The 15,308-nt window shown below is 40.0% G+C and overlaps 1 protein-coding gene across 2 annotated transcripts in view; it reads right to left on the bottom strand.

Moving 5' to 3' along the window:
• Positions 1-15,308, bottom strand: part of LOC131055023 (mitochondrial carrier protein MTM1) — a 154,918-nt gene that overhangs the window by 125,033 nt on the left and 14,577 nt on the right. For both annotated transcript variants that reach the window (XM_059207520.1, XM_057989633.2), the window contains 3 exons: positions 7,150-7,221; positions 6,979-7,020; positions 6,779-6,838 (listed from right to left, as the gene is read on the bottom strand). In XM_059207520.1, coding sequence (XP_059063503.1) covers positions 6,779-6,838; positions 6,979-7,020; positions 7,150-7,173 — 126 coding nt within the window. In that variant the 5' untranslated portion in view covers positions 7,174-7,221. The remainder of the gene's footprint in view (positions 1-6,778; positions 6,839-6,978; positions 7,021-7,149; positions 7,222-15,308) is intronic.

Genomic DNA, 15,308 nt, shown 5'->3' on the forward strand with positions numbered 1-15,308 from the left:
TGTTTACTTGACGTAGTACAGAGCAGGCTGACTGGCGCCAGCAGAGCGTCGGACGCGACAGTACCTATGATCGCATTAATGGCAGGACTCAAAAAGGGCACGGTGTATGATTGGGCCAGTCTACTGTCAGACAGAGCCCACGACTGTATGACGCTGAAACATAAAGTATTTTATGTGTCACATCACGCTATCGGATTATTTTTAGATTCTGTGCGGGTACAGGTGCCACCACACCGTAGAGGATGACAGCCGCGAGATAGCATCAACTCCCTTAAGCCAGCTATAGTTTATTGGTTAGAGCTGGATATTTTGACTACCGCCGAGGGACAGACTAGCAGGAAGAGGAGGAGACAGGTCCACGCAGTGGTGTGGGCCAGTGACACGGATTTAGGACGACATGGCACTAGTGAGGAGGAAAGTGAGGGGTCGGATGATTCAGAGGAAGATAGCACCTTCAGGTTTTCACAGACCGAGCAGCCAGTATCGCCACAGGAGACCCTCACCACTCAGGCAGTATCGTTGGCAAGTGTACCGAGGGGGCATCGTGGAATGCCTGGAGGGGGAGCTGGCAGGACCGACCAGGTGGTATTTACTCCAGCATTCTTGACCATCGGAGGAGAGGGAGGACCATTGGCATCATCTGGAGTCACAGTGGGTACCATTTCTACCATCCCCATACCTAGGTTTGGTCAGATGCATCCTCGGCCTCCACCAGCCCAGCCATCGCCAGTCACAGCCAAGATGACGACACCAGCGAGTGCACCAGTACGCATGCCCGTCATCCTGACGGAACCTAGGACAGAGGAGGCCAAGAGGACGGTCGAGGAGAGGCCGGCGGGGGACGATGTCGATTCATGGCTAGACAGATATGCGGCTCTAACTTCATCCCCACGCAGGCAGGCATCACCCACACCTTCCTACCCTTGTATTCCTTCACCTCCAGGGGTTATCGACTTGGACAGTGGCACTAGAAAGAAGGGCGATAGAAAGACACCGCTGGTGGAGGAGGGGGCGGTATCACCGCAGCAGCAGCATCAGGTTGGACGGATTGGAGAAGGGAGACCTACTGCCATGGTGCAGTTCTTAGCCAAGATAGAGGAGGAGGTTCAATTACTGGTTGCCTCGACAGTATAGGAGTCTGTCGGACAGCTCACTTTGCAAAGACTCCTTGCATTTGCTACATCTAGAGTAGCAGTGGCATTTCAGCAGTGTTTTGAGCAGCATGGATGGCCGACGCTTGATCTTCCAGAGATGCGAGCAGAGTGGCAGAGCCAGGAGGTGGCCGGAGGGAGTCAAACACAGTCTGTGGTCAGACGGATTGAGCAGGCTATACGAGATAGGTATCTCGAGCTTTGAGAGACTCAGCTCAAGGCGAATAGGGCTCAGGAGGAGTTGGCCACTCGCATCCCTGCATTGGAGACAAAGTTAGAGCAACAGTGCACCCATGCTAGGAGTATAGATGAGATCCTTGCCACCGTGAGAGGAGAATTGAATGCCGTGAAGGCAGAATTGGCAATGCAGTCAAATGAGAGAGCCTCAGCAGAATCGAGAGTTGCTACCCTGGCAGCCGAGTTGGAGGCGAAGCATCAGGAATTGATGGAGGCAGTGTTTCGAGTGAGGAGTTCCCGGGAGCGGCAGTTGCAGGCTGAGCAGGATCTCCGATACCGGACCGACCAGGTGGTACAGCTTCGGGAGCAGTTGGCAGTAGCAGCCCCAGCCCCTCCACCATCAGGGACACCTCCCTTACCCCCTCAGTAGTCTGTGTGTAGTTGTTATTTTGTGGGGTTCGTAGTTGTTATCTGTTGAAGGCATATCATTCCCATTTTGTTGTCTGTCATCCAGAGACAACATTTCTTTTTTGGGGGGGATGATGTTGTCAAGTAATTAAGCAATAAGACATTTAATGTAATTAGAGTTAATGACGGCAGTTAACCCGTCGGTTGTCGACAGTTGACACCGGGTAACTGACCGGTCACCTTTATATATTAGCGAGTCCTTGGTCATGGAGACAGGGTTAGTATGGCTATTGTCATTGTACTGACATTATTATGAATCAATGAAGATCTGAGTTTCTTTATATTCTGTCATGTTGTATTCTGTCATGTCTATTATTTCTGCAATGCATTGAATTACACTTTATTGACAAAACACCGATTTTTCCCTGATCTGTTTAAAAAAAAAAACTTTTATCTTTTGGTTTGCCAATTTTTTCCCAAAACAATTTTGGCTGCTATAGTTAGAGCCAATATACAGAACAAGGATAGAAAGTCAAAACAACATTCTACAGCAGATGAATGCTGAATTAGAAATTAGAAACTTGAAAATTTGAAATAAAAAATTTGACCATGGAAATCCAAAATCAGAGATCTTTTAGTGCCCCCAAATTACAAATAACCAATTTCTGCCCTAATTGAAGTGGGATAGGGGTTAGAGACTACGTTCCCCGGGTTAAAATCCCCCGTCCCCGTACCGGGGACGTTTCGGGGACTTGGGGACGGCTAGGGGACGTCCCCCCGCCGTCCCCAAAATTGCAAAATTTGTGGGAAACGTCCCGGAAACTTGGGGACGGCAGTGACTCTCAAAGGGGACGCCCCCCCGGTCCCCAATATGGTTTGGGGACGGCCAACCGTCCCCCTTTTCCCAGCACATTTAAAAAACAAAAAAAGACTCAAATGCTCAAAAAAACAATTTTTTATTTTATTATAGGTCTATAAAATTGGATTTTCATTAATATGATGGGTAAACATGTCTGAATCACTTCCACAAGCACTTAAAAATACTGAGCAGCAGCCTAGTAATAAATTTCACAAACACTTAGAACGCAGTAGTGTGTAAAAAAGTGGTTGTAGGTCTGCAATATTGGACTTTTCACAATAATGAAAGGTATACAGGTCTGAATCATAGCCAAAAGCACTCAAAAATATGAATAACAGCTTGGTATAGAATTTCACAAACATCCAAAACTTTGTAGTGCATAAAGAAGCAGTTGTAGGTCATAATAGAAATGGAAGACTATCAAAATATCCTTCAACCAGAAATAAACAATGAACTACATGCAAACAAGTGTTGGCATATTGACAATGTATTTTCAATTATGAATGCATATTGAGTATTGACAATGAATTTTGAATACAAATGTGGTATGTTAAGGTTCTATAATGTACATATACTTGCTTTATCCATGTTTTCATATGAATATAATGTATATATAGTATATACATGCTTTATCTATTTTTCATATGAACATTTAAAATTTCACTATATATTTTAGATTTTCCCTATATTTTATATAGCCGTCCCCTTTGCCGTCCCCCTGTCGTCCCCAAAATTGGCAAAAAATTTTGTCATCCCGGAAACTCGGGGTAACATAGGTTAGAGATACCTGTGACTTTGACTGAAACCCTGCAAGTAAGTTAGAAAATATACAATAGTCATATTTCATTAAATAGATCTATTAAGTAGGAAACACCAATCATACATATGTAAGGCGTAGTCCTAATTACACGATTAAATTATGCTTGAGAAGGTTCAATCATAGAGGGCATAGAAGAGGGTGACTAGATAGGCTGCCCTAGAGACCCTCTACCCTAGGCCCAAGGGCAGATCTCATTCCCCCTTGGCCTCACGTGGCCCATACCATATGAGGTGGAATACCTAGTGAGGTATCCTATGACCATTTTCCTTAACCTTGTCACCCTATCCTATGTCTCATGATTAATGCATTCATTCACCATGATAGAGAGCATGAGGGCCATCACAATAGGGTGCCCAGAAAGTCTATCCTTCATAGGCCCAAAGGCAGCACCCTCTATACCCCTTTGGCCTCATGGGACTCTCTGTTCTTATACCATGAGATGGCATGCCTAGAAGGTAACCCCAACACCGTTCCCCAACTTGCAATCCTCTCTCTCTCTATCATGGCTGGAAATACTCAGAATATATGCAAATATACTGTTAGACATTGAGAACAAACGCAGAAATATATTTGACATACAATAAGTCAACTGCAGAATATAATTCGCCAGATTTCTATTTACAGATTTAAAAATAATTCGTAAAGCATTGCATCATAAATTATAAGAATGCAGTAATAACATATGTAGTTACAACACTTTATACTATGCACATATATTCATACCAGCTGGAGTGTTGGGTCGAACTGCTGAGAGGAATAATTAATGATTACATTATATCTGTTATCACAAAAGCTTGCACCCTTGCTAAGCTATCAACTCAGCAACCTTGTGAAACATGGAAACAACCCCAAAGTGTGGGACCTTGCGCATGAGGTTGAATCTCCGGAGAAGGCCAGCTTCCTTATTCAAATAGGTGCAGGTGTTGAACCAACTCAACACTTCAAAACTTACTCCTAAGCCTATCCTAACAACTTGCAGAGGTAAAGGGAAGAGAGAATGCTGGAAATAGAAGGAGGTGGTGCACCAAGAAGAAATTGTTTCTCTCCCTACCGAAATGGCACAAGGAATCAACTAAAATACCCAAGAGATGCACAAACTTCAGTTGCACAAGTGACCCAAACGCATGTATGGAGGTTAGAATTTGCTAAGTGTCAAGAGGGGAGAAGGATTCCCACAAGCCATACTCAGAAAAAACAAGTTAACACAGCATATATGGAGAGAAGAGCCACAAAACATACACCTATGATGAAGGTAAGAAAACATACACAGCATGCATAAGTTGAAGGAAGGCAAGAATGTAATTCCAATTCATTCAAAGGTCAAAAGCCAAACTTACAGTTGCATAAATGCAAGATAAATACAAGAGAAGTGGGAGAGCATAGAATAACTCAATCCAATAGGAAGAGAACCCTTTACAATGAGGCTTAATAGCCTTTATATAGAAAAATGGTTACAAGAGTGATCATGACCCCTGTATGTCAGTTTGGGAGTGCAAGGAAGTGCATGCACTTGACTTGTACATGCAAGCAACCTATCCATACCCACAAAAGGCAATTCTGAGAAGGGTGGATTGACTGACCTTCCAAAGTTAGAGTATGCAGTCATGACACAAGTCACCAAACATGGCCCCGTACCTCCCTTGATGGAAATCCTGCCAAAAACATTACATGCACCCCTGTGGCTCCACAAAAGAAGGTGCATAAGTCACCAAAGCTGTCAGAGAATTTAAAGCTTTGAGTGTCGATCACGCCATTCGGAAGTGTTGCAAGTCGGAAGTAGTTTGGAAAACTTCGAAGACCTGGGTCACCATAGTTGGGGAAACTTCGGAGACCTGGGTCACCGTAGTTTGGGAACTTCGGGGGTCTGGGTCACCGTAGTTGGGGAAACTTCGGGGACTTGGGTCACCGTAGTTGGGGAACTTCGGGGTTCCGAAGTTTCGAGGTTGAAGAACAAGGAACTTGGGAACCTGGGGGTTCCGGAGTTCCGGGGTAGGTTCCGGAGTTCCAGGGTTGAAGACTAGGAACTTGGGAACCTGGGGGTTCCGGAGTTCCAGGGTTGAGGAAGAAAAGACTTAGGAACTTCAGAGACCTGGGTCACCAAAGTTGGCAAGACTTAGCAACTTGGGAACTTCGAGGTGAATTCTGGGGCAAGAGAACAAGAGACCAAGGAAGGGAACTTTGGAACCTCGGGGTTCTAGAGTTTCAAGAAAGAGAGAGGAAGAGAAGGCTTGGGAAAGGAACTTTCGACAAGACAACACTTCATACTTTATGATTCCATTGTTTTCTCTTTGATCAACTGAGGCAGAGTTGGTCCATAGAACATATCTCTGATCGGTTCTCACTGATGAACCAAGGGCGTCATAAAATGACAACAGAAACCTTTGATGATATTTGTATGATTGATTGATTGATTCAACCAATTCGTTTGATTGGATTATTTGAGGTATTGTTGAGTTGATGACTAAGTGATTGTTGATTAGATGATTGATGAGTAAGTGATCCTTGAATGCTTGAAATGATCTCTCGTTTATACTCTATTGGGGGATGAGTCACCACCTTTCATAGGGATTGAGGCACCAACTTTCATAATAATTGAGTCACCACTTTTCATTGCTGCCTTTGAGACTGATATATTAGTCTCCAAATTGATCTCCCTTCCCTCTCTTCCTAAACTGAACCTTCTCCCCTTTATATCTTCCCATGTGAGGGAGAGGTCACATCTCTTCATCATGCCTGCCCCTTAGCAAGAGACACAACCTATCACAGTTTCCACCCTTTCAAATAGTACAACCCTTCATAATGCTTGCCCTTTGAAAGAGAAACAACCATATCTACTTCCCATTCCTTTCTTCCTCCATTAATCCTTCCTTGATTCCCATCCTTCATTCCTTTCTTCCCTCCTCCTTATCCCCTTTCAAATGATCTCTTCTCCCTCTTATATCTCATTTTTTAGAGTCACAACTCTTCATTCCATGCCTTTTGACCATTCATTAACTTAATTATATTTTGATTATATTATATTATTTTATGTTTTGATTTATTATTATTATTTATTATTAAATCCTATCTCAAAATGGGGACATTAGAGATCTGAACAGTGATACACAATAAGCATACAGCAGGAGAGCCGAGCAATACCCTACATAATTTTAGTATGCAGAAATCTGAAATTTGTAGATAAAAAGAATATATCAGATATGGGAAGGGCCTGATTATTAGGCTTTATGTACCAAGATGTGATTCCAAAGATATATGCGGCTCTGCTTGATATCATCATGTAGCACATGCAAATTAAAAAGATGTGCGTATTTATTATCCAAATATGCAGGAATCAGTAATAAAGGTAAAGAGTTGGATACTCACAGTTGGCACTGCCAATAGCAGGCTAGCATTTGTACCTCTCCAAAGCCGAAAGAATCCCTCCTAAACAAAACACAAAACAAGATATAATTTTATCAAAAGGAGAGCCACTAATAATCGCCTCAAATGACAAGCAAAGTCAAAATAATAAAATGCATACAGGGGATCCACATTCCCATTGTACCTTCCTCAAACAAAGATACCTGTTGACTTATCTTGCAAAACGCATCAAATGGACCTTTGTACTGAAAAAACAAATCATAAAACAAACCCCTCCATCAACAATTGAAAATCAGATATTCAATCAAATTGAAACCAAATTATACCATATAAAATGCATCACATTGTAATTAAAATTGTTATAAAATCCTTACCACCTCTGACCTCACAAATTGCATGTTGTGGTGAGGAAGGGCTGCTCCACCTACCTGAGCTTGCAGTCTAGTCTGAAAATAAAGGAAATTTTTATGACAATAAAGTTTTTAACAAATATTAAGAAGAAAGAAATGTTAATAGGCTACCAATTGAAAAAAGTGTTATCAACTGCCAATTTTGACAAATGTATGAACAATATGCACAGTAACCATAGGATACTTATTATTTTTTCATTTTTCCTACTAGATCTTGGATTAGGTTATTCCAAAGGTGAGTGATATAGAAGCCTTATGTGTTCTTTACAGCTAATTAGGAAAGTACAGTATGGCTGCAAAACATAAGAATGATATAGCAGAATGTAACACCTATGATCAATCAGCTGTGACTGCAAATAACAGCAAAATGATAATTATCAATTGCCAAAAGAATGTACATAAAAATGACTTGTCATCAAGGATGCCTTCTAAAAATATATTTACTTAATTAACATATTAAAATATGTCTTTGGAAATATAACCAAAAAATGGATATTAACTAGATTTAAAACCTATGTTACCCCGAGTTTCCGGGACGGGGACCGCAGGGGACGGCGGGACACATTTCTGAGACAGCAAATTTTTTTGCCAAATTTGGGGACAGCGGGGGCACGGCAAAGGGGACGGCTATATAAAATATAGGGCAAATTTAAAATATATAGGAAAGTTCTAAATGTTCATATGAAAACATGGATAAAGCATGCATATATACATTATATTCATATGAAAACATGGATATAGCATGTGTATGATACTATGAAAACATTTTCGAATGTAAATTCTGAACATGCAACATTGCCAATACTCGATATGCAATTATGCATTCATAATTCAAAATTTCAATTCATTCACATTGTCAATATGCATATCATAATAGATATTAAAGAAATAACATAAAAAATGTCAAAATGCCCAAAGGCTACACTGCTGACATATAGTTTCATTGTCAATTACGATATGAAAATCAAAATAGTACTAATGAATTAATATTTTATTATTTTGATTTCCTATTTATTATTTATTATTTATTAATTTTAAATTTTCAAAGGTTTAACAATTAATTTAACGATTTAATATTTTCTATTTATAATATGAATTAATTTTAAACGTTTGATATGAATTAAATTTTAATAAATTTAAAATTGAATTAATGTTGCCTTCTAATTTTTTTAATAACAATTTGAATTAATAGGGGCCCATATTAGAAAATTTAAAAAAAAAATTGAAAATACGACATTTTTTATTTTTTAATAGTCTTATATGTAGGGGACGTCTCGCCATCCCCGGGACGGATTGGGGACGTCCCAGCTGTCCCCAGACATCCCCGGGACGTACGGACGTCCCCCACAGCCAGAGCAGACGCCCCCCCCGTTTCGGGGACATCCCCTCTAAATATTTGGCAATTTGGGGACAGGGGGAAACGTCCCCGAGACTGGGACGGGGGTTTACAGGCCGAGGACGCGTCCCCGGGTTACATAGTTTAAAACTGCAAATCCTCTAAGTTGCATGTCAGCAGTTTTGTAATGTTCCTGCTAGACAAAAACCAGTATGTTGGCTGAACCCAACGAACATTCCTCCGTCATACTAGCAGGCGTGTACTCGAACCAGATGGTGGGGTCAACAAACATGTGTCCACTGTGAGAACCCCAAATAGGGAGGCTAGGGAAATGACAACATCTCCACTATTTTCACCATTAAACACCTATTTCTGAACTACTCAAATTCCCAATACCACTGTGCTTATTGTTCCATAAATTTCAGATTCGATATGTATGTCTATTTGATGCATGCAATAGCAGGTTTGGTACTGATATAAACAATAAATGAACAGAGATAATTGCATAACCAACAGAAACTCATAACAATGCAATCTTAACTTATTTATACTCTTGGGGGGCTGAAATGCAAATATAAGAAGTCTAAGTAAAATTCTGATAAAAATCTGAGAACAAAATCTCTAAATTTGCTGATCTCAAAATACATAAAACAGTCTGAAATCACTGGTTCTGCACTCAGACATTTACACAGCAAATCTTTTATACAACTGGAAATGTGATGACAGTAGACACTTGAACAAGTCTAAGCAAGCATCCTTATATCAGAGACCTACAGACTTGCTAGCCATAGGAGAAATCACAGAACTGCCATACAATAAAGTCACCCAGATCTGCAACTTAAACTCAGAAATTCTGATTTGAAGCCAGCAAAAGTTCAATCCTTTATAAAATCGGAAATAATCAGAATAAAAAAAAAAAATTTCCCAGACGAATACAAACTACCTCAGAACTGTAATTAACCTTACTACTGCAAATTTGTCTTCAGATGAAGGCTACAAAAATTTGGCTCAGTGGCGAACTCCATCACGAATTCACTCTTAGGAAGAGTCAGGTTTTAATCCAACCCTTCTATAATCTACTGAAGGTTTCCGTCCTCAGAGATTAGCTTATACAAGCACAGATATAATCAGCATATCAAAAACCATAAAACATCCCCATATTTCACCCAGCAAGCCTCCTTATAATTTATAAAGAACTTCAGGAAACACCTAGATTAGGAAACATCTAGAAGAAAGATTAGGAATCATTCCATTTTTTGTTACATTCCAAATTTTTGTCACAGCTAGAGAAATTTAAATACTTTCCATTTTGTCATAGCTGCAGAAATTTAAATACTTCACATTTTTTCACAGCTGAAGAAATTTAAATATTTTTTGTAATGTCCCCTTCCTTGTGATGATGCATTAAGTGGTCCATTGGCCTATTCCGGAGACCCGTAGGCTATGTGGAAAGGAGAATTAGGGTTTCCATCTTCTATGGAGTTCTAATCGAGCTTGTCAGGGGTAGTCAGAGGGGAATTCTCCAGTCTTGTTTGTGGTTCCCTTCTAGGTTTTCCATGGACTCGAGTGTGGCATAACATGCAATTGCCTCTTTGGTGGAATGTGGACTTACTATTTTTAGTAAGGGTTTGGCTGTTTGGATGGTGCAGTGTTACTAAGCTCGCCAAGCTCTTTCTTTGGGCGCGAAGATCACAATTTTCGGAACAGTATTTCATGACTTACTATTTTTAGTAAGTGGCAATTTGGGCGTTTCTATTTTTGGCAGTCCTGGATATGGTCCTGATCCAGCGCAGTTCAGTGATCCTCGTTGCTCAGCCTCATACTGGATTTTGTTGATAATCCAGTATTGGAGTCATAAGTGATTAATTAAATATTATTTCCTTATCCTAAGGTTTAATATTTTCTTATTTTATTACTGATTGATGATATGGGGAATTGTGCATAATGTGATTTTCTTCCTAAGTCTGCCTAGGCGAATTATTTGATGATTGAAAGGAGACTTTATTTTATACATAAAAGTTTATTTTATGCCAAAATCGTGGTCCTCACTCCTAGGCACGATTTTTGACTAAGGAAGTGGGCACCATGCTTGGGTCCACCACTTGAAACTCTAGACTTGAAAATCTATATATACAGGTGTTTGGCCCCTCATTTGATCATCTAGAGAAAATATTATTATGTTGTCGGAATGACTCCAGACTTCTTCGAGGGTGAAAACCTCTTAGATCTTTCTTTCCAGTTTCGAGTGTGAGACATCACTCCTAGCTGTGGTTCGAATTTGTGAACTACATGGTGTTACTTAGGATTGCATTGGGTGTGTTTTTGAAGAGTTGTATGCTACTGCATTTTTTGGAGTTGCTGGTGTGTGTTGGCTAGAAGTGTGTTTTGTTTGTAGCTTTCTGCGTGTTGGGTGCATCGTTCTGGGTGAAGGCTCATTAGAAGCGTATTGGAGAGACCATAGATGAAAAACTCGGCGAGCAATTCAAAAACTCGCGAGTAATCGCGATCCATAATCCCGCGCGAGTTAATCGCGGAAATACTCGGGGCGATTTTTTTATATACTCGCCGCGATTTTTTTGGCAAATAATCGCCGTTAATGGCCAAAACCCGCCCGAAACGCAGCACAAAATGCGAGAAAAACGCGACTTAAGTCGCAGGCAAAAAAAAAAACCGAAGTCTTTATTCCATTTCGCGGCTCGCGCGACTCCGGAAGGCAAAAAACGCCACGCGATTTGCATAGGGTTTGCATTTGCACGCACGACCAGGTATCTTTTTGTATTGTTTCATTTCGAATACACAGTCATTTTGACTATGTAATACATAGTCATTTGAAATGATTGTGTATTACACAGTCAAAATGACTGTATTGTTTGCATTTGCACGCACAACCAGGTATCTTTTTGTATTGTTTTATTTCGAATACACAGTCATTTTGACTGTGTAATACACAGTCATTTGAAATGACTGTGTATTACATAGTCAAAATGACTGTATTGTTTGCATTTGCATGCACGACCAGGTATCTTTTTGTATTGTTTTATTTCGAATACACAGTCATTTTGACTGTGTAATACACAGTCATTTGAAATGACTGTGTATTACACAGTCAAAATGACTGTATTGTTTGCATTTGCACGCACAACCAGGTATCTTTTTGTATTGTTTTATTTCGAATGACTAAGACTGTGTAATACACAGTCATTTGAAAATGACTGTGTATTACACAGTCTTAGTCATTTCAAATGACTGTGTATTACACAGTCACAGTCATTTCAAATGACTGTGTAATACACAATCATTAGTAATTAGTAATTACAATTTACAGTCATTTCAAATGACTGTGTATTACACAATCATCAGTCATTTGAAATGACTGTGTAATACACAATCATTTGAAAATGACTGTATTACACAGTCACAGTCATTTCAAATGACTGTGTAATACACAGTCATTTCAAATTTTCAAATGACTGCGTATTACACAGTCATCATTACACAATCACAGTCATTTCAATTTTCAAATGACTGTGCAATACACAGTCATTTCAAATTTTCAAATGACTGTGTATTACACAGTCATCATTACACAGTCACAGTCATTTCAAATGACTGTGTATTACACAGTCACAGTCATTTCAATTTTCAAATGACTGTGTAATACACAGTCATTTCAAATTTTCAAATGACTGTGTATTACACAGTCATCATTACACAGTCACAGTCATTTCAAATGACTGTGTAATACACATTCATTTTCAAATGACTGTGTATTACACAGTCATCAGTCATTTGAAATGACTGTGTAATACACAGTCATTTCCAAATGACTGTGTAATACACAGTCATTTCCAAATGACTGTGTAATACACAGTCATTTCCAAATGACTGTGTATTACACAGTCATTTTCAAATGACTGTGTAATACACAGTCATTACAGTCATTTCAAAATTTCAAATGACTGATGACTGTGTAATACACAGTCATTTTCAAATGACTGATGATTGTGTAATACACGGTCATTTGAAATTTTGAAATGACTGTGTAATACATAGTTATTTTCAAATGACTGATGACTGTGTAATACATTAATCATTAATGTACATTGTAATTAATGACTGTGTATTACACAGTCAATTGTGAAATACTCATAGTCATTTGAAATGACTGTCAACTGTGTAATGTCAATGTGTATTAAAGTATTTCATTTAAATTTAAATTTGAAGTTAAAAACTTAAAAAAATACACAACCAATTAAAAATTTTAATTTTAGAGAGTCATCTATTTTGACTGTAAATAAAATACAGTTATACAGTCATTGTAATTTTCGGATGTTTGTGATTTTTTTTGGTAACAATGTTATTTATCTCTAAATGTTGCCTCTCTTTTGCTAGGTTCTTTTCCACATCTTTTTGAAAGAAAATGGATTCAGCTTCTACAGTTAAAGTTGGTGGCAAAAAGAGAGACCCTTGTTGGAAACATGGGAGACCAGGTCCAAAACGAGGAGATGTTTTTTGCAACCATTGCAAAAAAATTGTAAAAGGTGGCATTAATAGGTTCAAATATCACCTTGCAAAAATTCAATGCCGAGATACCACAAGCTGTACGGAATGTACTGAAGAGGCTACGAGAGATGCAATAGCAACGCTTGAAGCATATGATCAAAGGAAGGCAACAAAAAAGAGAACAGCAGAGGCAATGGCAGCCCCAAGGGCAGATTTGAGTTCCATGGGGTCACATACAGATGTGGAGACATCTGGTTCTTCCCTTGGGCCACGGATACGAGCAAAGGGAACTTTGGACAGCAACATGGAAAACTTCTTTATTCCACGTAACACTCCTGGTGCACAACCTGGATTGCTTGGCACTGCATGGAATAAAGAGGCTCACCAACAAGCCAAGGTGGCGTGTGCTAGATTTTTTATCTACAACGATGTTCCGTTCAATGCTATTTCTAGTCCATCTTGGGACCAATTGGTCACCGCGTTGACTGTGGCAGGTAAGGGGTTCAAATCCCCAAGCCGTTACGAGGTAAGTGGACCGTTATTGCAGGATGAGGTCCAAAACACTCATGCATTAGTGGAAGAGCAAAGGACTATTTGGGAAAAGAATGGCTGCACCATTCTTTCTGATGGATGGACAGATGGTAGGAACAGGACACTCATCAACTTTCTAGTTGCTTCAGGAGGACAGTTAGTATTTTTAAAATCAATTGATGCCTCCAATGAAGTGAAGAATGCGGAGACCTTGTGCAACATGTTGGATGAAGTGGTGATGGATGTGGGAGTGCAGAATGTCATCCAAGTTGTGACTGATAATGCAGCTGCATATGTGGCAGCCGGCAAACTTCTAATGGCTAGACATCCGACATTATTTTGGAGCCCTTGTGCTGCCCATTGTCTTGACTTGCTCCTTGAGGACATAGGGAAACTAAGTTGGGTAAAGAAAGTGGTTGAAGATGGAAGGAATATCACCAAATACATCTACAATCACACATGGGTCCTGAATCTTATGAGAGAACACACTGAAGGTAAGGATCTTGTGCGGTCGGGGGTCACACGCTTTGCTACCAATTTCCTCACCTTGCAGAGCATACTTGCTACATTGCCCAACCTGAAGCGGATGTTCGTGAGTGAAAGATGGTTGGGGAGTCCTTATGCTACAAAGCCTGAAGCAGAGAAGGTTGTGATTGCCATTTTTGATACTAATTTTGCCAAGATGGTGGAGGAGATCATCAATGTAAGTTTTGAAACTTTAATTGATGATTTATTATTTAATTTTCTAATATTTCAATCTGCTGATTTTGTTAGATTTTTTATATCTAGGTGTCGGAACCGTTGGTGAGGGTGCTACGAATGGTGGATGGGGATCATAACTCCATGGGGTATCTATATGAGGCCATGGATAAGGCCAAAGAGGCGATTCAACACTTGTATGGGTCAAACAAGACCAAGTATGAACCCATATGGCGCATAATTGATCGGAGGTGGAACCATCAACTCCACCAACATATTCATGCTGCTGCCTACTTCTTGAATCCCAAGTTTTTTTACTCTCCGAGTTTCAAAGCAGATGCAGAGGTTAGAATTGGCCTTGACACATGCATTCAGAGATTAGTTGATGATGAGATCCTTCGAGACCTGATACTTGATGAGTTGCAGAGTTATAAGAAGGCCTTAGGGGAATTGTTTTCTTCACCTGATTGCAAACGTAGGAGAGCCACCTTACGACCAGGTAAAAAAAAACATATGTTTAATTTTTACCATTTATTTCTCTCTTTAAGATTATTGAAATCTTTACAAGTTATAAATCACATTTTGTATCCTTGCAGATTTGTGGTGGGAAGATTATGGTGCCACAACGCCTAATCTTCAAAAGCTTGCCATCCGCATATTATCACAGCCTTGTAGTGCTTCTGGTTGTGAGCGCAACTGGAGTGTTTTTGAGAACATCCACACAAAAAAGCGCAATAGGTTGACTCAACAACGCTTGAATGATCTTGTCTATGTGCGGTACAACATTCGATTACATGAGAAGAAGGTGCTAGGGCAAGATTCACATGAAGCACTTGACTTGGATGACATTGATCCATATGCAGCAGAATGGGTTGCTTCTCCTGATGATGTTGATAATGATTTGGATCCATTCCTTACTAATGAGCAGCTGAGTGAGTTGGAGAGGGCAGGAGAGGAATGGGATGCGGAAGTGGCAGCACGTGAGGAGGAACAGGAGGTTGATCATGCAGAAGAGGCACCTGTTAGTGTTGAGGATGTTGCCACTACTTCAGCA

Source organism: Cryptomeria japonica, chromosome 6 (genome assembly GCF_030272615.1).
Source record: "Cryptomeria japonica chromosome 6, Sugi_1.0, whole genome shotgun sequence".
NCBI classification, from domain to species: Eukaryota; Viridiplantae; Streptophyta; class Pinopsida; order Cupressales; family Cupressaceae; genus Cryptomeria; species Cryptomeria japonica.